Source organism: Ochotona curzoniae, unplaced genomic scaffold, assembly GCF_017591425.1.
Source record: "Ochotona curzoniae isolate NIBS_2020 unplaced genomic scaffold, NIBS_Ocur_1.0 contig_883, whole genome shotgun sequence".
Taxonomy (NCBI): Eukaryota; Metazoa; Chordata; class Mammalia; order Lagomorpha; family Ochotonidae; genus Ochotona; species Ochotona curzoniae.
The window spans coordinates 55223137-55247553 of NW_024466599.1; the positions used below are offsets into that span (position 1 = coordinate 55223137).

The following is a 24417-nucleotide window of genomic DNA, read 5'->3' on the forward strand; positions in this document are numbered from 1 at the left end:
AGACATGCCCTGTCTCTTGCCTGGTTTAAAAATGGCATCCTAAGCCAGGGAGCTGGCAACTGACGGCGTGAGGGCCCAATCCAGCCTGCACCTGCTGCCATAGCCCTTGTAAGATTAGAACGGTTTTTACTTTTGAAATGGTTGAAGAAAAGACAAACGATGAATGAATGACACGACAGGCCATGTGGGAAAATGGCATGTAGTTCAGATTTCAGTGTTCAGAATAAAGTTTTACTGGAACGCAGCCATGCATGTTCATTTGCATATGGTCTGTGGCTATCTTTGCCCCAAGAGCAGAGCTGAGTCACTGCAGGCGTAGACATAGCTGTGGGAGCTGCAGGGCCCAGGCCCCAGCGGCACCTCGGCAGAGAAAAATCGCCAATCCCAGATAGCTGCAATCAAGTTCCCTTTACAGCTCTTTATGTATGTAATGTTTTTGAAAAAGAAGATTTCTTTTTATTTGAAAGGCAGATATATAGAGAAAGATCTGTCTGCTGGTTCACTCCCCAAGTGGCTGCAGTGGCCAGAGTTGAGCTGATCTGAAGCTAGGAGCCAGGAGCCGGGACCTTCCTCTGGGTCTCCCACATGGGTACAGGGTCTTCCACTGCTTTCCCAGGCCACACACAGGGAGCTAGATGGGAAGTGGAGCAGCCAGGATATGAACTGATGCTCACATAGGACCACGGCACTGGCAAGGTGAGGACTTTAGCCACTAGGGCCTCTATTTATGTAATTTTTAAAAAAGATTAAATAATTTGTAAGACAGAATTTAGAGAGAGGGTGAGAGAGCTCTTCCATCTGCTGGTTCACTCCCCAGATGACCGCTTTGGCCAGATCTAGGGCCAGGAGCTCCCTGGTCTCCCATGTGGGTCCAGGGGTGCAAGGACTTGAGACATTTCCTGCTGATTTTCCAGGTGCACTAGTGTGTGTATGTATTCTTTTATCATATGTTTTCACCACGTAAAACATTTTAAAAATTTGAAAAGCAGAGAGAAAGAGAAATCCACTAGTTACTGGTTCATTCCCCAAGTGGCTGCAACAGCCAGGGCTGCACCAGGCCAAAACCAGGAGCCAGGAGCTTCTTCCGGGTTTCCTGCATGGCTGTAGGGTAGCACTTGGGTGATCTGCTGCTGCTTTCCCAGGTGCAATGGCAGGGAGCTGGGTCAGAAGTGGAGCAGCTGGGACTCGAAGTGGGCTCTTGGGATGCTGATGCTCCAGGCAGCAGTTAAACTTGAAGTGCCACAGCACCAGCCTCATGTTTGAGCCTCAACTTTGAACATTTATCTTTTGGGTCAATTAAGATAAATAACAATTTAAATACTGCTGTTTTCATTTGTTCCTTCTAGATCTAGAATGCTGTATAATGTATATTTTTAAAATGTGAATTTGTTTCTGACTTATGTCATTTCTCCTTTCAGAAAAACTTCTCTTGTGATTTCTTTTTTGTTATTTCTGGTCCCATGTGGCATTTAAGTACATTATTATTATTATTATTATTTTCCTGTGCTTTGCTCAAAGTCACAGAAGGAGTGAAGTGGAATAGGGATGAACATATGATGTAGCAATTCAGACAGTGATTGGGAGGTCTGTGTGCCCGGCCCCAGCCTGGACTCCAATTTCCTGCTAATGGAAACCCTTGAAAGCAGTGGGTGGGGCCCGACGCGGTGGCCTAGTGCTAAAGTCCTCACCTTGAACGCACTGGGATCCCATATGGGCGCTGATTCTAATCCCAACAGCCCCACTTCCCATCCAGCTCCCTGCTTGTGGCCTGGGAAAGCAATGGAGGACGGCCCAAAGCCTTGGGACCCTGCACCCATGTGGGAGACCCGGAAGAGGCTCTGGGCTCCTGGCTTTGGCTCAGTGCAACACCAGCCATTGTGGTCACTTGGGGAGTGAAACATCAGAAGGAAAATCTTCCTCTCTCTCTCTCCTCCTCTTTGTATGTCTGACTTTGCAATAAAAAGAAAATAAATCTTAAAAAAAAAAAACCAAATCAATTAACCTTAAAAACCTATAAAAAAAAAAAAAAAAAAAAAAGCAAGCAAGCAAGCAAGCAAGCAGCGGATGGTGGCTCACATAGCCAGCCATGGGTGAGTTCCTGGCTCCTGGCTCCAGCCTGGCCTGATTCTAGCTGCTGTGGGCATTTGGAAGGTGAGCCATCAGATGGGAGATCTCGCTGTTGTCTCAGTAAATGAATTCTGAGGTGGGCATCTGACATGATAGCTAACACACCCACTTGGGAAATCTGCATTTCACGCTGGGGCTCCAATTCCCGACTCCATCTGTATGCAAAAGCCAACCCTGGGAAGCCAGAGTGACGGCTTTAGGCTAGGTTCCTGTTGATCTCAGAGAGCTGGACTGAGGCAGTGGATGGACGGCTATCTCTTTGCCGAAGTCTCTCCAGGAAGTACGTGTAAAAAAAAAAAAAAAAAAGTACCAGTTATCCGCTGCCATTCCAAACATGGACGGCAGGTGGCAGACTTTCCAGTTTTAGAAGGCAGTCGGCCCGTGTCTGAGTCAGCCACAAAGGCCAGCAGGATCCGCACCCTGTTAGATCTGGGAGGTGGGAGGCGCTTAGCGGTTACAGCTGCCAGCAGGCCTGGGGGTGGTTTAACTTTACATGACAGATGATGTCTGTTCTCACTTTGAAACAGCCAGTGCCTCTTTGAGGAGGGTGGGCAGAGCCTCAGAGAATGGAATTCTGACCAGGCTGGATGAGATGGGGGCATCCCAGACAGGAAGGGGGACAGGAGAGCTGGCCCTGTGATACTTGACCTCTGTGCCTGGGCTGCTGCAGGGGCCAGGCAGCAGCCCTTCCAGGAGCCCCGGCATCTGCAGACGATGACCGCACCCATGCTGCTACGGGCAGCAAAGTCACCCAGGACCTTCCAGGGTCACAAATGCTACATGCCCAGAGAAGTGAGTTGGGGCTAATTCAGGCTACTGGTAGAGCTCTGCTCTTGGAGACAGTCAAGTTCACAATAGCTTAAAAAGCTGTGCAGGCTTCCCACCTCCTCATCTGCAAACTACTCACTGTAAAATGTACACATGCAATGAGCTGCTCACAATGAAGGCATCTGGCTTAGGATGACGCCCACACTCCCTGGCAGGGCTTGGGAACCTCCAAAGCCAGTCCTCCCTTCCTTTGGCATCCCTGACTCTGGGCTCTCAGCATGCACCCGTGTTCTGGCCAGACTGGCCTGCCACGTTGTTTCTGGGCCACATGCCCATTGTCTGGAAGGTTTTCCTTACCCTTCCTCACCTCCTCCAGAACCCAGCTCAAGTGTGGCACTATTTCACTGCAAGGAAGTCCTTTGGAACTGCAGCATAAAAACCCTTATCCTACTAGGTCGCTGAGATCAGGACAACTCCATCACTGGGTATGCAGTGGGCACTTAACACATCCTGAGTCCCTGGTCCGGCTCTTCTTGGGGTCACCATTTTCAAAGCCAGCTGGCAGTGGTACTGTTCCCCTCCCCAGGGCCTCTGATTCGCACATGGCTTGAGAAAGAGGGAGCTGGCATGTGTACATGCAGGTGGCACCCTTGAGTCTCGGGCTGTGCAGTCTTCCAAAGGGCCCGGACTTCCCGGGCCTAGAAGCCCACCTTGAGACACATCTTCACCACCTTCTGTCCCATGGCTGCTCTACAATAACAAGTTACCCTTGCGGGGCAGACATGAGCTCAAGGAATTTTTCCTAGGCCTGTGTGATGGCTCAATTGGATAATCTTCCCTTGCATGTGCCAGGATCCCATGTGGGTGCTGGTTTGAGTCCTACTGCTCCGCATCCCATCCAGTTTTCTGCTTGTGACCTGGGAAAACGGTAGAGGATTGCCCAAAGTCCTGGTACCTTGCACTGACATGGGAGACCCAGAAGAAGCTCCTGGCTCCTGGCTTTGGATCGGCTCAGCTCCAGCTGTTGCAGCCACTTGGGGAGTGAACCAGCAGATGGAAGATCTTTCTCTGTCTCTCCTTCTCTCTGTAAATCTGCCTTTCCAATAAAAATAAATCTTTTTTTTTTTTTTTTAAGAAATCTCACCTTTCCTGATGCTCAGGCTGTAATCAGGCTATACGGTCACCACGCTGCTTAGCCACCCCTCTGCCTGGACCGTCCCAGCAGCACCAGGAAGTGCATGTGGAGGCCAGCAGAGAGCATTCCAGTGCCGTGATGGAGGGAGAGGCTCTGGAAGGTCTTAAAGCTCCTTTAGCAGGTAGGCAGAGGAAAGGAGCGTGTATGAGAAGGCCTTGCAAAGCCCCAGTCCCTCACACGACAGCTGAGAGTAAGGGACGGGAGGAACTGTGGCTAAGGACCTGTCATCTGTCTTGGCTCATGTTATTAATAGCATCTCTAGAATTTCTAGAAGGGGCTCAGGGACAACAGTAAGGTGGGAAGTGAGTGGTCTGTAAGGTGGGGATGAGAGGGCAGGCACCTACAGAATTGCCTTGAGGATTTGGGTGCCTCAGTCAGATGCTGATTTTGCAGCTTAATAAAAACTGATAGGGTCAGGGTTGTGGCATAGCGTGATAGGCCACCACCTGTGAAAGCAATATTCCAGATTGGAGCACTAGTTCCAGTCCTGGTTGCCTTACTTCTAATCCAGTTCCCCACTAATGTGCCTAGGAAAGCAGCAGCCGATGGACCAAGTACCCTGACATCTAGTGCTAGGCCAGGACGGGAGCTCCTGGTTTCCGGGTTTAACCTGGTCCAGCCCCTGGCTGTTCTAGCCACTTGGTAAAGTAAACCAGTGGATGGAAGATCTCTCTCTCTGTGTGTTGCTCTGCTTTTTGAATTAATCAATTAATGAAAAATTTTTAAATAATACTTTCAAAAGAGGTCTTCATTTACATTAAAAATTATTTATTCTGAAATGCCAAGTTACAAAGAAAGCTACTCGTTCACTTCCCAGGTGGCTGTAAGGACCACTGCTGGGCCAAACTGAAGCCAGGAGCTTTGTTCTGGTGTCCCGTGTGGGTGGCAGGGCTCAAACATTTAGGCTATCTTCTGCTGCTTTTCCCAGGCCATTATCAGGGAGCTGGATTGGAAATGGAACAGATGGGACATAGATTAATGCCCGTATGGGATGGCAGTGTCACAGGCAGTGGCTTCACTGACTTTGCTACAATACTGGCCCCTCATTCACATTTAAAAAATTATTTAAAAGGCAGAATGACACATGTACATACAGAGAGAGAGAGAGAGAGAAAGGAAGAGAGAGGGGGAGAGAGAGAGGGAGGAGAGGAAAAAAGAGGGAGAGAGGGAGTAAGGGGGAGAGAGAGAAAAAAATATCTTTCATTCCATGATCTACTCCCTAAATGACCACCAAGAGTGTTGGGCCAGGTTAAAGCCAGAACTCCTTGTGGGTTTCCCACATGGGTGCAGGAAGCCAAGTACTTGGGCCAGCATCCATTGCCTTTAAGGTGCATGACAAGGGAGCTGGGTCAGAAGCATGAGTAGCCAGGACTCAAATCATATACTCTGACATGGGACACAGGCATTCCAGGTAGTGGATTAACCACCTGTGCCACAGTGTTGGCCTAGCCATCTTTTTAAAGCACAATACAAATTGCAAGAGTCATAAAAGCTTAAAAATTAAATACAACTTCAGAAGTGGGATGGCATTACAAAGTTAAAGGACAAGCAAAGGGCTGGGAGACAATAGTTGCCATATGTGCTGATTGCAGTTAGCGTCCTGAACACCTACACATCAGTAATGAAAGTGCAAAAAGCCCAAGTGAAATAGAGAAAATGGACATGGTTAGGAGAGTCACTGAAGAAGAGATGCAAATGGCCCGTAAACTTGCGCAAAACACTCAACCACAGTGTCCATCATGGAAACGCTGAGTCAGATGGTATTCTAGGATAGTTAATTTTGTTAATAAATAATCTTGATTTCATAAAGATTGTTATTATTATTAAATGCTTATTTTAAAATATTTATTTTTATTTGAAAGAGTAACACAGAAAAGAGAGACAGAGATCTTCCATTCACTGGTTCACTCTTCAAACAGTTGCAACATCTGGAGCTGAGCTGATCTGAAGCCAGGGAATCAGAAGCTTCCTGCAGGTCTCCCACATGGGTGCAGGGACCCGATGGCTTGGTCTATCCTTCACTGCTTTCCCAAGCCATAAGCAGGGAGCTGGATCCGAAGTAGAGCACTGGGCCTTGAACCACTGTCCATATGGGATTGCAGGTGCTGCAGGCAGCAGCTTAGGCCACTATGCCATGGTGTTGGTCCCTGTTGTGTTTTTGAAAGATTGAAGAGGAGAGAGAGAGTTTGTTCCCATATACTGGTTCACTGCCCAAATGCCATAACAGCTAGGACTGAGCCAGGTTGAAATTAGGAGCTAGGAACTTTGATCTCCCAAATGGATGGTAGGAAGCCCATCACTTCAGCCATCACTTCTGGCACCCATGGTGTGCGTTACTTGGAAGCTGGAATCAGAGATCTTCCATCTGCTAGTTCCCTCCCAATCTGGCCACAACAGCTAGGGTTAGGCCATGCAAAAACCAGGAGCCTGGATCTCCACATGCAGGTCTCCCACATGGGTAGCAGAGACCCAATGTCCCAGCCATCCTTTGCTGCTTTCCTGGGCGCTTCAGCAGCCATCTAGATCAGATGTGGAGCAGCCAGGACTGCTGGCCCTAGCAACACTTATTTTTTAAAATATGTTTTTAAAAAGAAATAAGATTTATTTATGCATATTGAGGTTGAAAGATGGTGTAGTATAACAGGAAGAAATGAATTGATGAGTATGTGTGTCTTAAAATGACTCCCACAAAGGTGATGCTGCTTCTCCCAGTGTGTGCCTGGATGTATTGTGTCCACGTACGGGAGCCTGGGGCATGTTCGCCACTCTGCCAATATATAAGTTAGTGAAGATGAGAGGTCCAGGATAGGGAACTGCTCAAGGAGGCATTGGTGTCAGCCATGCTGCTTGGATGGTAGCAAGAACAAAGTCACAGGGTGCTTGCTGATTCACAAATAAATATTGAAGACACTTGGGTCCTCAAGAGACAGAATAAGTGACCATAAGTCTCCTATAATTATAGTCCATTGATTTTACTGTGTGTGAAAGTAAAAAAAAAATTTTTTTTGGTTGATTTCTGAATGTAGAGTTTAATGTAATGCCAGTTTTTAAGGGCAAGAAATTGGGTTCTTCAGAATGCTACAGAAAGCAGCTGGTTTTTCCAGGAAGTGAGTAAAGAGCTGCAAAGAGAAAGTGCAACCTGTGTGGTTTGCAAGTTTTACCTTTAAAATGGCTCACGTCTTGCTGGTGGCACCAACTGCTTTTTTTTTTTTATATTTAATTACTTATTTGAGAGGCAAAGTTACAGAGAGAGGGGGACAGAGACATCTTCCATCTGCCAGCTCATTCCCAAATGGTTATATGCTGACTGTTGATTCTCTTCCGTGACATGAGAATAAATGGGAGAGCATCAAAATTTAAAACTTTTTTCTCACAGATGGAGTGAAAACATTTATGAAGCACTGTGTTGGTTTCCTGTTGGCACTGTAGCACCTTGTCCCAAGCGTAGTGGCTTAACACATCATGAATCTGCTCTCTGAGAGTCCTCGGCTGTGGAGTCTGGTCCAAGCACCTGCCTGGTTGGGGTCGGGTTCCTCGCAGAGGCTCCAGGGCTCCGTGTGTTTCCTGGCCTAGGCAGCTTTTGGAGCTGACAGCTACTTCTTCCTTCCCATCTTCCTCTTTGGTCCTGACCTCTCCTGATCTTGGTTCTTAACAACTCCTGGAACTGTACTGTGCATGCTTGGATCATTCATTTCATTCCCAGTTGCTTGGCCACACCTGCAAATGCTCTCTCGCCACATCAGGGAGCCCAGTCACAGGTTCTGGGAACCCGGATGCGGATGCACCTGAGGGCCCACGACTTTGTCCACCACAGACTCATATATGACTCATAACTAAAGCACATAAAAACCTCTCAAAACTGCAGTCTGAAATAAGGGGTGTGGCCATTGCGGTGCAGTGGATGAAGCCGTCGCTTGGGAAGCCCACATCCTGGGAGACAGCAGATGGTGGTGTCAAGGCTTGGGTCCCTGCTATCCATGCAGGAGACTCAGAGTGGTGGGCACCTAGTTTAGGCCTAGCTCATTTCTGGGTAGAGTGAACTAGAAAATAGAATCTCTCTCTCTCTTTCTTTGCTACTCTGTCTTCTAAGAAGACGAGACTAGAGGGCTGGCACTGTGGCACAGAGAGTTAAGCCACAGCCTGAAGTGCTAGCATCCCATGTGGGAACCAGTTTGAATCCTGGCTACTCCGCTTCTGATCCCCCTCCCTGCTAATGCACCCGGGAAGCCAGCAGAGAGTGGCCCAAGTGCTTGTGCCTCTGCACTGAGGGGAGATTTGGAGGAAGCTCCTGGCTCCTGGCTTTGGCTTGGCCCAGTCCTGGACATAAAGGTCATTTAGAGAGTAAATCAGTGGATGGAAGATCTCAATCTCTCTTTTTCTTTCTCTCTCTGCCTTTAAAATAAGTCTCTGTGTATATGTAACTGTCTTCCAAATAAATAAAATTGATCTCAAAAAAAAAAAAAAAAGATGGGAAGGACTGACACAGGCTAATCCTCCACCTTGTCATGCTGGCATGGTCACCGGTTCATGCTCTGGCTACTCCACTTATGATCCAGTTCTCTGCTTATGGCCTGGGAAAGCAGTGGAGGATAGCTCAAGTTCACAGGCCACTACACCCACAGGCGAGACCTGGAAGATGCTCCTGGTCCCAGCTTTGGATTAGCTCAATTCTGGTCATTGCAGCCACTTGGGGAGTGAAGCAGCAAAGGGAAGACCTTTTCTCTCTTTTTCTGTGTGTAAAATCTGCCTTTCAAATAAAAATAATTATTTGAAAAGGAGAATAAACATTCAAAAATGAATAATCAATCTAATTAAAATGGACAAATCATATGAGACATTTTATGTGAAAAAATACATGGATGGAAAAGAAACCAATAAGAGAATGTTCAGCATCGCTAGCCACTGGAATGTGTAAATAAAAGGTCTGACAAAATAACAACACACACCTGCTAGAACAGCTGAAATTGAAGACAGTACAATGCCAAAGGCTGGCGAGAGTGGATAAACAGGTTCCTTCATACGTTCTGGTGGGACTAACATGAATTGCAGTCACTCTGAAAAATTCAACGAACATTCACCATAGAACTCACAGCCTTGGATTACGCGCCTGGGCATTTGTCCCAGAGATGTAAATTTATATCCATATAAAACTCTGTGCACAATGGTGCTTGCAGCCTGCACTCTCGTAGCCAACAGAAAGCAAATAGTCCCTTTGTTTCCTTTTACCAATTCATGTGCTGGTAGTGGATTTCTGATCAAAATAGCCTTACAGTCTTGGTGTCTTTTGTTTTCTGCTTGTGTTCTATAACAGAACACACAGAATGGAGTGATTTGTTGATAGAAGAGGCTTCTTTTGGCTCATAATCCTCGTGGCCTGGACGGGCAGGCCAGCGGGGTGACTCAGTCTGAGACCAGTGGCTCAAGGACCCACAGTGTTGCTGGGATATTTCCTGGAGATTGAAGGGTGAAGATCCTGAGGCCCTAATGTTCCAGAGTGGGGGGAAGAGCACCTCAGCTTCCAGAAGGAGAGAGAACAGGATGAGCCTTTCTCTCCCGTTTTGTTTGATGCGAACCTTCAATAGATTGGGTGGCTGTCACTGCTGTTAAGAGCAAGTCTTCCCACGCAGTCTCATGGGATGGATAGGTACCCAGATCCAGACAGGCCAATCCTCCGGTAACACCCTTGTAAACATTGCCAGAAATGGTGCCAGGCCAGCTCCCTGGGCATTCCTTAACCCTGTCAAGTTGCCTCCGAAATTAACCTCAAAGGGGCACATGTGCTGTAGCATATTAAAAGAGGTTGAAGTTGTTGCTGTCTCGCAGCTCTGAAAGAAGTCATCTGTGAAACCATCTGGGCCTGGCACACTCCTAGTGGTAACAGTGTGTGTATGTGTCACATGTACTGGAGCACTTGTGAATGTGTGTGTGTGTGTGTGCGTGTGTGTGTGCACGCGTGCACAGGAACACCATGTGACTTCCAGGAGTACCCATGAGTATGTGTGAGTGAGTGTATGTGTGTGTGTCTGAGCAGGAGCACCTGTGAGTGTGTGCATGCATTTGCGTATGTGGGGGTGTGATTCAATGTGTAAAGATCTGTGGCTGATTTTTAGGTAGTGGTAGGCCAATATTAAAGTCCTATTCCTAAGTGTTTGCTATTTTTTTAGCTTAAATTTTATTTTGTTTAATTTTAACATCCCAATCTTACCTTTATGAGAAAAAAAAAATGTTTCAGATGTGCCTTTCTGGGAAAAAAATATGGTGGAAAATGCTTTAATCTTAGATTCTCAGACCAGCCTTAGACTCTTCCACAAGGTTTTTAGGGAAAACTAGTTTATATTCATGGTGGAAAAATGGCTAGTCTTATTTTGGTCATCTTGAGTTACCACTCTTTCAAAAATGCTCACTTGCTTAGTCCTTTGTGCATCACGAATCTTAAATGAGTTGGATTTCTTTTTATTTTTACATGGACTTGAGCTCAGCTGCATACAACAGAATCCCCTTCTCCCTACACTGCTTCCCACCCCATGCACTCCAATCCCTCCCTGGCCAAGACTCAGAAGCTTAAATATCACAAAAGTTTAATTCAGTCTCTGATAAAGATGTTGGAAGTAGCACCCCAAGGCTGATAGAGTCAGGGGTCATGGGTAGACAGAGAGGGTGCTTCTACCTACAGATTTGTCCCCCAAATGTCTAAGTGACTGGGAATGGGTAAGACTGAAGCCAGGAATAGGAAAATCAGGTTGGGTCTTCCACACAGGTGTCAGGAACCCATCCCTTGAGCTCTCACTGCTTGCTTCCCCGGGTCTGCCTGAGCTAGGGTCAGGAGTGGGAGTGGAGCCACGTCTTGCCCTCAGGCCCTCCTATTTGAGACAAGGGCATTCTCACCAGGGTCTTTATTGCTAGACAAAGTGCCTGCCTTGGGATGGTGGCATTGCGGTCCTAGGCTCAACACTGAGGTTTCATTTGGTATTCTGCTCCAGCATCCAGTTTCCGGGCCTTGCTATCAGCGGGTTCAAATCCTGGCTCTTCTGCTTGTGATCCCTGCCAATGTGCATTCTGGGAGACACGATGATAGTTCAGGTACGTTTTTTATGGGCTTTGTAAAATGTACTCCCATGTGGGAGGCCCAGATCGAGTTGCAGGCTCCTGGCTATTGTGAGTGTTTGGGGGAATGAGACAGTAGACAGAGGAGCTCTCTTTTCCTTTCTTTTCTTTCTATCTGTCTGCTTGCCTTTCAAATAAAAGGAAAATAAACATAAAAATATGAAAGAAAGAAACCCTCTGTGGGTGTGTGTATCCCACTGGTTGTTTTCCTGGAAAAGCCTTACTGATATAAGTACCAAACACTGTGCTGGGACCCAGGAACAACTTCAACCGCTACTGTTGGGAGTGGCCCCATTCTGAAGCCTGACAGACACCTGCCTGAGATCCAGCTCCCTTCCGTAGCCCCACGCTGTGCTGTTGAGTCCCACCCACTGTGGTTTTTAGCTTTGACTGTCTGAGCTGTTCACCACAGCTGTATCTGTGGTTTGGGTCTCGATTTGCTTTAGTGGAGCATCATGAAGGTAAGCACTCACGAACAGCCCAGTTCACTGTACTAGTGTATTATTTAACAACATCTTTGAAACTCCAGCCTAAAATAGAAGAGTGTTACGAGGAGTAAAATCCACTGTCTAGTCTTGCATGGTGTTGGACTCACAGCATGGCACCTTCTATGATTGGAAACGTATATTCTGTTTAACTTTATGAATTTTGAAATGCTTTTAAGTGTACAGAGAACTTATAAGAGTAGTACCAAGCTCTCTCCTACACCTTGCACCTGGATTCATCAAGTGCAATATTAAGCTTTTGCTACACTTGCTTTTCTCCCTATAAACACACACTCCCACAAACACTCTCTGTTATTGGTATTTTGCTGAACTAGCTGACAGTAATTTGCACACACAGCCCTCTTCACTCCTAGATTCTTCAATCTGTATCCAACAGTGATGACATTTTCTTACATGATCACAGATCACATATTAAAAATCATAATATTGATAGACTGCTATTTTGAAAAAATGATTTATTTAATTGACAGGCAGAGTGGTAGAGAAGGGGGAGGAAAGAGAGTGATAGAGAGAGAAAGAGAGAGAGAGAGAATCTTTTACCTACTAATTTACTCCCTAAGTAGATTCAAGGATGGGTCTGGTCTAGGTGGGAGCTGGGAATCTGGAACCCCATCTGGGTCTCCTACATAGGTGGCAGGTGTACAAGCCCTTATTGCATCTTCCACCGTCTTCTCAGTGCATCAGCAAGGGAGCTGGATGGGAACCAGAGAAGTCAGGACTCAAAACCATGTTTCAAGTGGAAGTTTAATGCTCTGTGCCATGTCAGCCCTGAGGGACTGTTAGAATCTAATGATAGTCCAGACCAGAGATGGTTTCACCAAGAAATCGTTAAACTCACTAGGATAATAAGGTGCTGGACTTTATGCTTGGTAAATACTTCCAATGAAAGAACCTCAACTGAATTTGAACTGTGGTAATGCAACAAGGTGGAGAAATCCACCTTGGGGATAGGGCTTGGGGACGGGTGGGGGGAATCCCAGTGCCTATAAATACTGTGTCACATAATGCAATACAATTAAAAAATCAATTAAAAAAAGAAAAGAATCTAATTCATTCAAATGTCTCCAACATCCCAACAATGTCCTTTACAACATTTATCCTAAGTCAGGAATTACATTTGGCGGTCCTGACTTTTAATCTTTTAAAATTGGAGCCTTTTGTTGTCTTCTGGGTTGTTGATCCTTTTGAAGAAGAGTCTAGGCCGAATGGTGTGTTTTCCTTAAACTGCATTTGGTTAATGTTCCCTCATGCTTGGACTCAGACTGTGTGTTTTTGGGGTGATGCTGAGTTCCTTTCAGTGTATCATATCAGCAAGTTTAGTCCATTATTAGTGATGTCAAAATTTAATAAAAAAAATAGTATATGTCTTAGGTTTAAACCAATCTGTCTTCACTTTAGCCAGCATGATTGGGTCAGGAATGGTACCTGACATGATTCAAGCCAGTGAAAGTGAGGCCTAAAAGAGAAATTCTCTCCTGCTGTGCTTACACTGGAGAGGGGTGTGATCTTTGAGCTGCAGCAACTATATTGCCACTGTGAGGGCAGGCTGGACCTTGCAATGAACAAGCAGAGGTGGAGAGAAGCCAGGTTCCCATGGTATCAGCCACACCTGAAGCAAAACCTATTCTCCAGGCTTCTCATTTGCTTGGCTATATAATAATTCACACACACACACACACACACACACACATATATATATAAATTTTTGTTTTTGTTTGTTTCTGACACAAACTAAAGAATCCTCAGGATACAGTGATGCATCTTACTGATTTTTTTCCCCCTAGGAAAAAGCCAGATTAAATAACCTGGATACCCAAGTAGCAGGAAACATAAGTAATGGCATGGCAGGAGAGAACATTTAGCCAAAAAAAAAAAAAAAAAAAAAGTGGGCTGGGCTAGGCTGTAGCACCTACCAGTATGATGAGTTGGAACTGGGGGCAGACTGGGCTAGGCCAGACTACAGCACCCACCAGCAAATACTAAGGTGAGATGGGATGGGCCGGATAGGGCTGAAGCACTCATTAGCACATCTAAGACCTGGGGAGGGGGCAGGGCAAGCCTGGCAGTGGGGCAGGAAGAACTCCTCTGCTGGGCCACTGCTTCTGTTGGTGAGTGTGAGAACTGGGAGGGGGGTGGGGGAGTGCAGACCAGGCTAGGCAGGGCTAAAACACTCATTGGACTGCTTGTGAGTTGGTTTAGGGGGAGAGCCAGGCTTGGTTAAGCAACTCTATCTGCTGGTACAAGCATGAACCAGAATAGGTTCAGGCTGACTGGGCTTTGCTGCAGCATTTACTGGCAAGTGCTGGGACTCGGGGAAAGTCCTGTCAAGCTGGGCTACAGAACCACCTGGAAAGTACAGGATCCTGGACTGGAAGTTGGCCCAGTAGGGAAACTGTGGCCCATTCTCTGATGAATTATAACTCCCACTGGTAAGCATGAGAACCAGGGCCAGGGGTGGGACTGGCTAGATAGGCGATGGCACCCATGAGCACAAGTGTGGACTAGATAGTAGGGTTGGGTAAGTTGAGCTAGGCTTCAGCACCCATTGACGTCCACGATAGCTGAATGGGATGTGGAACAGATTGAATCAGTCTAGTGTGGATACTGGCAAGCATAGGAACCAAGGCTAGGGGCAGGCCTAGTGGGTTATTGGGGGTTGCTCCACCTAGGCTGCAGCTCCCACTGGTGTACATGAGGGCTGAGTGCGTGGTGGACAGGGTTGAGCTGGATCATAGGATCCACTGTTTTACATAATAGATGGAGCTGGAGACAGAACTGACCCTGCCATTGCAACTGTGTATATAGGCTGATGTGAGTGATGGACTGAGCTGGATCCTGTACTGGCAAGCACACAGGAGTCAGGGATGGGATCACTTCAGACGAGGTTTCTTTGGTGATCCCCTCAACTGAAAAGCTGGACTTAGAACTCCAACCATGGGAAAGTGGCAGAACATGTGGTCTGACTGTGGAGTGTTTGTGTCAGAGGTGGGCTGTCTCAGTGGCTTGGATGAAGCAGTGGGAGGCACACCCAGGTGCACATGGACGTTATAGCTGTCCATTAGAACCTGTAGAGGGCATCTGATACCATAACAGAGGAAGGAGAGCAGAACAAATCGATCAACTACCCCCGCCAAGTGTTGACAGCAAATATCTGGGCGGATGGAGACTGTAGGGTGGACTGTGTAAGCCCATGGACCTTGAAAGGGTTTCTTTATCCTTGGATAGCAAAATTGACAGCATTTCAGAACTATTTAACTGTCAAAACCACTTGAGCAGAACCTCAGAGCATGTTCCACATTGGGGACCCTGGGATGACACCGGGTGGCTGTTCCCCATTCCTGAGTATCGAGGTGAATGGGAGGCTGGGTACGGCTTCTCCCCTTATCTCCCTCCTGCCCCAGATATAGGAAGAAGAAAAAATGAAATGTGGAAGCAATGGTCTCACCCACTTTCCCTTAACTCTTGACCCTTTTCACCCTAATCAACTATGTAAAGAGCATAAAAAGTAAAATTTAGAAAAAGGACCTCAAAGAATACATTCTTGGGCCTAGCACGGTAGCTTAGCGGCTAAAATCCTTGCCTTGCATGCACTGGGATCGCATATAGGCACCACTTCCCATCCAGCTCCCTGCTTGTGGCCCAGGAAAGCAGTCGAGGATGGCCCAAAGCCTTGGGACCCTGCACCCACGTCTGAGACCTGAAAGAGGCTCCTGGCTTCAGATTGGCTCAGCTCCAGCCATTGCGGTCACTTGGGGAGTAAATCATTGGACAGATCTTCCTCTCTGTCTCTTCCCCTCTTTGTGTATCTGCAATAAAAATTTTAAAAAATCTTAAAAAAAAGAAAATGGTGAAAGTGGTGTCTTTTAAGCACAAATAGAGCAACTGATAATTTTAAAAAATGCATTCTTCTTAACCATAAATAAGGCAGATGAAAATTTGGGGGCTGCCTTACTGCAAGAGAGTTTTTCTCAGCAGAATGGTTTTCCTAGAGAACAGAATTTCTCCACAATGTAGATAATAATTTCTAGAATGTTTTAGGCCCTTAAGACCCTAAATAGCACACTTGTGGTTTTTATCTTCCAACCAGCAGCTAGGTCCTTCTGATGTGGTGAACTTCCATGAAATGCCGCAACTTCAACATTGTAGTGGTAGAAATGGAGATAAAATAAACTCAATAGCTTTTTAGTTTTAAGTCAGGACAAAGAATTTCATTATCTTATATTGTGGCATGAATTTTTGTAATTATTTAAGTTATCTGTTCATTTTACTAGAGAGACACTGGAGTTTGGAAGAATCTATTTGATTTATCCCAAGCAACTTCCTCCTGGCCCAGAACCTAAGACTTGTATGTTCATTATGTGTGTGTGTGTGAGAGAGAGAGAGAGAGAAAGAGAGAAAGAGAGAGAGAGAGATGGGGGTAGGAGAGAGAAGGAATAAAAGAACAAACTTTCCTATCTTCTGCTCACTCTCCGAATGATGGTACTGGCTGGGACAGGGGGCCAGGCTGAGGTTGGGGGCAAAGTACTGAATCCAGGTCTTTCATGTGGTTAGCAGGAACCCATTCACTTGAGCCCTCCCTGCTACCTCCAAGGGCCTGCGTTAACAGAAAGCTATAGAGTCAGGAGCCATAGCCTAGTCCAGAACCCAGGTTCTCCAATAAGGGATGCAAATATCTGATTAGCATCTTAAACTCTTAACCACAAGGTAAAACTTCCACCCTGAGGGCCAGCATTTTGGTATAGCCAGCTAAGCCTCTGCCTGCATTGCTGGTATCCCAGTATGGGAACTAGTTTGAGTCCCTGCTGCTCTACTTTTCATCCAGCTCCCTGCTTATAGCCTGGGGAAGCAGCGGATGATGGCCTGAATGCTTGGGCCCCTGCACCCATGTGGGACAGCTAGAAGAAGCTCCTGGCACCTGGCCTTTCAAATAGATATAAAAATAAACCTTAAAAAGTTTTCACCCTGACAGTTGATTAATAAATTGGATCAATGAATAATTGTTTACCCCGATAGGACTGCAATACCTGCTGGTTTGTTCAAGGGCTGGGGTGGTGATGGGCTGAGTTAGGCATGACAACAGAACTCTAGACACTCACAGGAACCGGAATTTTGACCATGCCGGCCTGGGCTAGGCTATAGCACCCACAAGCATACCCAAGAATTGGGTGTGTGGCAGGTCAGGTTGCAACATCCACCAGCACTTACAAAAGTCAAGACTTGGGGGGCAGGCTATGCCAGCTAAGGACCTAGCACCTGCTGGTACATGTAAGATCTGGGTCTGGGAATGGGTGTGGTGGGGGAATGTGGGGACCTTCCCCAATGGGCTGTAGCTTCCACTGGTAAGCACGTGGTTTAGGCTTGGGTGTTAGTTAGGGTGGGCAGGGCTGATCCATATGTTACCAGGGTATGGAATTGGCTCTGGGATGGTGGATCATGCACGGCTGGACCAAACTGTAGCATACTGGCATGCATGGAAGTCAGGGTAGGGTGTGAGCCATGCCAGAGTAGGCTATCACACTTACCAGTTTGCATAAAAGCCAGGGATGGAGGCAGGCTGGGCAAGGCTAGGCTACAGTACCCACCAGTGGGTACTGGGTTGGGACTAGGAGTGAGTTGGGCTGAGCCAGGCTGCAGGATCCAATGGCAAGGGCCAAGAGAGGGGTTAGGCCATGCCAGGTTGGGTTGGAGCAGCCACTGACACATACAAGATCCAAAACTGGGAGCAGGGCCTGGTAGGGGAGCTAAGGGAGTAACCCTACTGAGTTGTAGTTCCCACTAGTGAGGGTGAGAGCTGGGAATGGATGTGGACATGAACATGGCTGCAAATCCCTCAGTGTGTGTGGGCTGGGTGTGGGATTGTGCCAGACTGAGCTAGTCTCCAGCACCTGCTGATGCTCACAAGAGCCAGAGAGAGTGTGAGACAGGTTGGGCTAGGTTGTAGCACCATCCCCCCTCCTCCCTAATATGAGCTGAGACTGGGGGCAGGCTGGGCACAGCCAGGCTGCAGCATCCATCAGTGAATGTGAAGGCAAGATGGGCCATGACAGACTGGGCTACAGCACCTACAGCACATGTAAGACCCTAGATTAGGAGTGGGTTTGTTGAAGGGACTTTGGCAGCTCTCCTGCTGGGCCATTGCTCCCATTGGTGAGGGAGAGAATTGGGACAGGGGTGAGCCAGGGGAGCAGGGCTACAACCATTAGCCTGCATATGAACTGGGTTTGGGAGAGGGCCAGGCTAGGACAGGCCACTGCATCCTCTGGCACATGCAAGAGCCAAGATAAATGCTGACTAAACGGGCTTTGCCATAGCATCCACTGGCAAGTGCCAGGACAGGGTGCAAGTCATGTCAGGCTACACCGCAGTAAACCCTGGAAAGTATAAGATCTGGGACTGGGAGTGGGCCTAGTGGGGAAACTGTGGGCATTCCTCTGCTGGGCTGCAGCTCCCACTGGTAGGCATGAGAACCAGGGCTGAGGCAGGCCAGGCTAAACAAGGTGGTGGCACCCGTTAGTATATGTGTGGACAGGATTGTGGGGTGGACTGAGCTAAGCTGCAACACCCACAGGTATATACAAGAGCCCAACTGGGATGCAGCACAGGCTAGACTAGTGTGCTATACATACTGACACATTCAGGAACCAGGTCTGGGGGCAGGCCTGGTGGGGGTTATTTTTGGTTGCCCCAACTAGGCTGCTTTTCTCACTGGTGTGCACAAGGGCCAGGTATGTGGCAGGCTGGGCTGCAGCAGCAGTAGGTTTGCATAGGACATGGAGCTGAAGACTGAACTGACCAGGCAACTATAATCACCAGTGTAAGCATAGTCTGATATGGGTGATGGACTGAAGTGGACCTATACTGCAAGCACCAGATCTGGGGACATCCCGGGTGAAGTTTTTGGGGGACTCCCAAACTAGCCCACCGAACTCAAAATTCTGCCCCACAGGGAAGACCATAGAATTTGTGGTCTGACCTTAAAATGCACGTGTTGGGACTGGGCCATCTCAAATGCTGATGCCTGTGCAGTGGACAGCATGCTCAGCTGCATATGAAGGACAAGATGGTCACCTCACTAGGGCCTGTAGAGGATGACAAGTGCCATGTCAGAAGATGGAGAACAGACTGGGTTGGACAACTCTTCTGGCTGAGCATTGGCAGCAAGTGTCTGGGTGAGTGGTTGCACTGGGGTGGACTCTGTTAGCCAACAGAGCTTGGAAGGACATTGGACCAATGACACCAACAGTGGCTCAGAAGTCTCAAAAACCAGCCCAGCAATATACTCAGAACATTCTTCTCCACATCAAAGTTTCTAAGATGATATCAAGTGGACATCCTCCATCCTCAGATACTGATGTAGTTTGGCAGATGGAAGCAGCTCTCCTACCCTCCCCAGATACAAGAAAAGAAGAAAGAAAAGGAAAATTGGAAGCCTATGTCCCATTCCCCTTTCCCCATGCCTTCCCACCCTAGTCAGTGGTCCTCATGGGCATGCATCTTTGTCAACTACAAAAAGAACATCAAACACAAAAACAAAAAAGGTATTATTTCACAAAGTTTAAAGGTAAAGCACTTTCGGAAGATTGTGGCCCAAGAGTTTGTTCCCCTGCACTCATGTGGAAAACCCAGAAGAAGCTCATGGCTCCTGTCTTTGGACTGGCCCAGCACCGGCTGTGGCAGCCATCTGGAGAGTAAACAGTGGGTGGAAGATATCTCTCCTCATACTCTCTAAATCTGCCTTTCTTTTCCTTAATTGTTTTCACTCATGGTGTCAACAATCAAAAAAAAGGAAAGAAAAAAGAAGTGCCACTTCTAAGCTACCATATGACTCTTTTCTTTTACTCCATTGTGTTTTTATTTGAAAGGTAGAGTTATAGCAAACAGAAGACAGACTGAGAGATCTTCCATCTGCTGATTCACTCCCCGAATGGCTTCAATGCCAGAACCAGGCTGGTCTGAAACCAGGAGCTTCCTTTGGGTCTCCTCTATGGGTGCAGGGGCCGAAATACTTGAGGCATCCTTAGGTGCTTTCTCAGGCCATAGGAAAGGAGCTGGATGCCAGTTCTACACGCGGTGGTTTCACTCACTATGCTACCATGCCAACCCCTTTTCTTTTCCCTTTGCCATAACGACAGCATTTTTCCTTTAGTCTAGGTCTCACAGTGAGAAGGACAGCAGCAGAGTAGTGACTGGTACATAATACGAACCAGAAATGCAGGTTTGTTGTAAGTCATTAGGATTCTTGGGGTGCTTGATGTTGTTACTGCGGTATATCCTAGGACATGTTGACTGCTACCACATGGCTCAGTGATGTTCTAGCTTGATGCAGGCAGAGTGCCTTATGAATATTTCACTATATGAACATATACTGTGATACAACAGTTTTGAACATGGACACAACTGTGCTGTGTGAAACAATTCATAGATCAATGGGCTAGTGCCATTGATCTGAGGAAAACTGGTCTTCTATTGGCCACTCAGAGGCAGGGGAGGAAGATAGGAGAAAATGGGTTGTTGCAGATGATGTTAGACCAAAGTGATAATCACTACACTAGGGAGTCCTCCTGGCGATGATGGTGTAACTGGTGGTGGGATGGTGGGCTTGATGATGGTGAGTAGTGATGAAGCTGAGAGTGGACACAGTGGTGTTGGTGATGCTAAGAGTGAAGACGCTGGTGATGGCAGCGGTAGTGGTGGTGATGGTGATCGTTGCGAGCATGGTGGTGGCAGTGGTGGGGATTAGGATGGGAGTGGTGTGGATCATGGCAGTAGTTGTGGAGACAGCTTCCTGTGTCTGCCACGGCATCCCTCATGTGTTCTCCCACACCTCTCAGAGCACTTCGCCTGAGCCTCCACACCTGCATTAGCTCCCTGCTGACTGCAGGATAAGGCCGTTGAATCCTCCTAGGCCAGTTCTGAGGCTGCTTCTGTTTGCACTGAACTACTGCCTCTTTTTTTTTTTCTGCCCCTGCTGTGGTATCACACTTTGTGTCACTCCTTCTCTTGAGAAACCCTGGTTTTCCGTTCTCGTTTCCCTGGGTCTGCATTCAGGTGCTCCCTTCTCCAAGGTGCAGGCTCCAGTCAACCGCTCCTTTGTTTACCTTAGTCTCCCTTTAGCATTTACTTAATCCTGCCTTGTATGTAGCTAGTTGGCAACAATCCTTTTCGGCCTCTCCCAGGCCTGGTACAGTGATAGGCATTCAATGGGTGCTCAAAAAATACACATTGAATTCAACTGAGGAAGAACATAACCTTTGGAATTCAGAAATCAACAACCTAATAAAACCGTTCAGCTGGTTGAGCGGTGAAGTTCCATCAATAACCTCCATTGTGAATAAACTGTACTTCCTTCCCCTCATTGTAGTGAGATTACATCCTGTACTGGGCTCAGGGAGGGAAACCAAGATGTCTGACTTCCCTAAACAGGGGCCATTTCCCCCAGTTCACAGCGCTCAGGCCCTGTCAGTGTCCAGCAGTGAACAGCTAGCCAGGGAACAAGGCACCTGCCAGCAGCCTGGGGTTAGCCCTGGGACCACAGATGAGGGGAGGGCGGATGTCAGTCACAACTCAAGAGCCTTTCTTGCATGCCGACCAGTGTGAGTCACCGGCAGCAAGCAACCAGACTGGAGACTGGGTCCCCATGCCGGGTACCAAGGTGCAAGCGGCCAGGCACCGGTGGGTGGGGAGGTGCAGACTGGAGGGCTCTTTGGCACAGGCCTGTCAAATCACTCCTTTAGGCAAAACAGGTAGCACCTCTCTCGCACCCCTCCCCCCTCTTCCGGTGTGCAGCGGCTGCCGGTTTCGCTAGTTTTTAATTCCGAGAAAGGGCAGGGACGGCACCTCACTTGACAGAGAGCAAGGACGGTGCCTCATTCGAGAGAGGTTAGGGACGGTGCCTCATTCGAATCCACTGCCCTCGGGAGGGGCCCAGCTAGCCCCTCGGGGGCCGAGGCAGAACGCAGGCAGGCACACATCCCTAGGCAATATGTCCTCCTCCTTCTCGGCGGAGAACTCCACCCCTAGAATCGCAGCCTTTCCCTCTGGCTCCCCTTGCAACAGGCCCCACCCTTCCCCGTGGGTGCAGAGGGTGCGACCCGCAGGGCTGCCAGTCACAGCCCGCGCCCCCTAGCACTGCCTCTAATGGCTAACGCTTTTGTGGGACCTTCTCAGCTTAGGGCTAAAAGGACAAAAAGCTAGGCTTGCTCCCTCCACCCCCCAGTCCATTCGCAAGTCCCAGTTGCCGTCTCCCTAGCTCCCGCCTTTGTTTTTTGTGTTCTGATCTCCACCCTCCCTCGCTCTGGAGCTTCAGACGGAAGCCTTTGGGAGACTTCCCAACCTCGCCCAATTTCCAACATTCCAGATTGAGGACCCCCGCCCCCAGGCTTCCTATCACTGTTTGGTTCTGGTGTGAATTCAAGCTAGAGACGGTGGCGGGCGGGGGTTGGGGAAACCACAGTGAGTTCACATCTTGTTCTTCGGAAGAAAAAAAAAATTACAAAAACATTTTCCGGAGCAGCTAGCCTCAAAGTGGGGCTACATTGTACACCAAGAGCTTTCTGGGCCAGAGCCCAACAGCCGAAAATCCCCGAAAATTTACGGAAAAGCAGTTGAGGAAGAGAAAAAAACCCCAAAAAACAAACAAACAAAAAACCCCAAAAAAGGCGCCTGCGAGCCAGCGGCTTCCGCGATCCCCCTCCCCCGCTTCTGCTGCAGCGGCACCGCCCACGCACACTCAACCCAGAGACTGAGACCACGCCAGCCATGCCACGAGGTGTGTTTTATTTTTACTCATCATACAAATAATTTTCTATAATATCCCAGGGCAAACCAGAGGAATTTGGCAGTCCGATTAGTTGGGGGGGTCTCGTTAAGAGACCCACAGGCCGGTGGCGGCGGCACGGAGTGCCCGGGTTCACAGTGCAGCTTGTGGCTCGCGTCCATTTTGCAGGTGCCTCGTCTTCCACATCACGCCTTGGGGTCTTCGAAGTCGATGGGGGAGGGTGGGTAGGGGGAATCCTCCCAGACTCTTAGGAAATCTCGCTCCGTTTCTCCTGCTCGATGGCTGTGCGGGAGTGGGAAGCAAGTAGCGGGAAGGTGAGGCCACTAGGCAACCCCACTCCCCAAGCCAGGCGCAAACCTGCGGTGGGCGAGGCCCCCACGAAGTCTGGGGTGGGGGATGGAGGAATGAGGCGTGGGACTGGGGATAGCCAGGGTGCTTTGTGTCCCTGCAAGGGTGCCCGGGAGGCCGCCCAGACCCGGGGCACTGGCCGCGTTGAGGGTGGGGTGGGCGAGGGGCTGGACTGGCACAAGCAGGGCAGGGTGGGGGTAGGCTGGAGGGGTCCCCCGCGGTCCTGGGGGGCACTCACTCTCTTTGGTCGGCAGGGTGTTCTTCTCCTGCGTCTCGGTCTTCTTCAGCTTGGCCTTATCGAAGCTGGCGATCTCTCCCATGTCCGGTTTGTCTGCCATTTTCTTACACCCTGCCGAACAAACCAGAGCGGTTGGCGCGGAGCTAGCGGGGTTTTGGGGGGGAGCGAGCCAGGGTCTCCCTCTGCGCTGACCGTCCCGCCGACGCCCTTCTCGACGTGGCACTCCGGCCGGGGCGTTGCCGGCAGCCGCCCCCCGCCCCCCACACAAGCGGAGAGGACCCGGGCGGGACCCCGCTCGGAAGCCCCAGGGCGTGGCCGCTCCGAGCCTCTCCCGTCCGGCTCGGGAAGCGTGCCAGGGGCGAGCCGGCCCTGCGCCCCCAGCTCCGGCCGCACCCTGCAGGCCCCCTCCAGCTCCGACCGCACCCTGCAGGCCCCCTCCCCAGCGTCGTGCTCACCTCGAGTTCGAGTTCCTGCTCCGAGCCCGGGTCCTGGCGATCCGCTCAGTCGCTGCAGCAAGAGACAAAAGAGCGGCGCCAGCCCCTCGCCTTATATACACCGCGCGCGGGTCCCTCCCCTCGGCCGCCGCAGCGGGGGCGGGCCTGGCAGCCCAGGGGCGGGGACGCGCGGGTGCCCGCGCTCCCGGCCGCGCCCTGCGCCCCCAGCCCGCCGAGGGCGCCGCCAGGGTGGCCACGGGGGCCCGTGGGGAGCTTGCTTGGGGGGCTGCATTCGCCCTGGGGCGGGAGTCTGCTGCGCATCCCCCCCCCAGACCAGGCTTGGGGGGTGGTGGCTGGTGGAGGAGGGTTGTTGCTATGTGTGCTGAGTGTGAGGGTGGGTGTGCACCACCGCTCTGTTGCACTCCTTGTTCGCTAGACACACTCCACCCATGTTGCCGCCACATGCTTTGCCTGGGTCCCCTCCAGAGTTCCCCTTCCCTGTCCCCTTTTCATCTTTGAGGGGTGGGGGTTCTCAGCTGTGCAGAATCCTAGCTGAGGACGGCGGAGCTGTGAGAGGGGACTGAGAGCCAGGCAGGTCCCGGGTGCTTTCTGGTCCCTGGGGAGGCGGTGGGCCACGTTTCCCGGAGCTGGGCGGCTCCTGCAGCGGTGCTGCAGCCCACACGCAGTCCCAGCATTGTCTGGCGGGCGGAGGTGGAGCGGGAGTGCAGCAGGGAGCCGGCCTTGCTCCTTATCTAGCTGTGTTCCTGGGAACAGCGGATGGGAGGGGGCTGGCTTAACCTTGGAGGCGATAGGCACCCCCGAGTCTGCCAACGGGCCTTGTTTTCTTCTTAACCCATTATGGGAGTGATGCAGTGCAATGATTTAGGTTATTTCCTGCTTGTGCAACAGCTTTTGATAGT

At 49.4% G+C, this 24417-nt stretch overlaps 1 protein-coding gene across 1 annotated transcript; it reads right to left on the minus strand.

The window, feature by feature from the left end:
- Positions 1 to 22459: 22459 nt before the first annotated feature.
- Positions 22460 to 23621, minus strand: TMSB10 (thymosin beta 10). The gene is made up of 3 exons (XM_040993616.1): positions 23527 to 23621; positions 23064 to 23176; positions 22460 to 22759 (listed from the first exon to the last, which is right to left on the minus strand). Exons 2-3 carry the CDS (start codon positions 23161 to 23163, stop codon positions 22725 to 22727), a joined length of 135 nt encoding a protein of 44 aa, XP_040849550.1. The 5' UTR covers positions 23164 to 23176; positions 23527 to 23621; the 3' UTR covers positions 22460 to 22724.
- Positions 23622 to 24417: the final 796 nt, after the last annotated feature.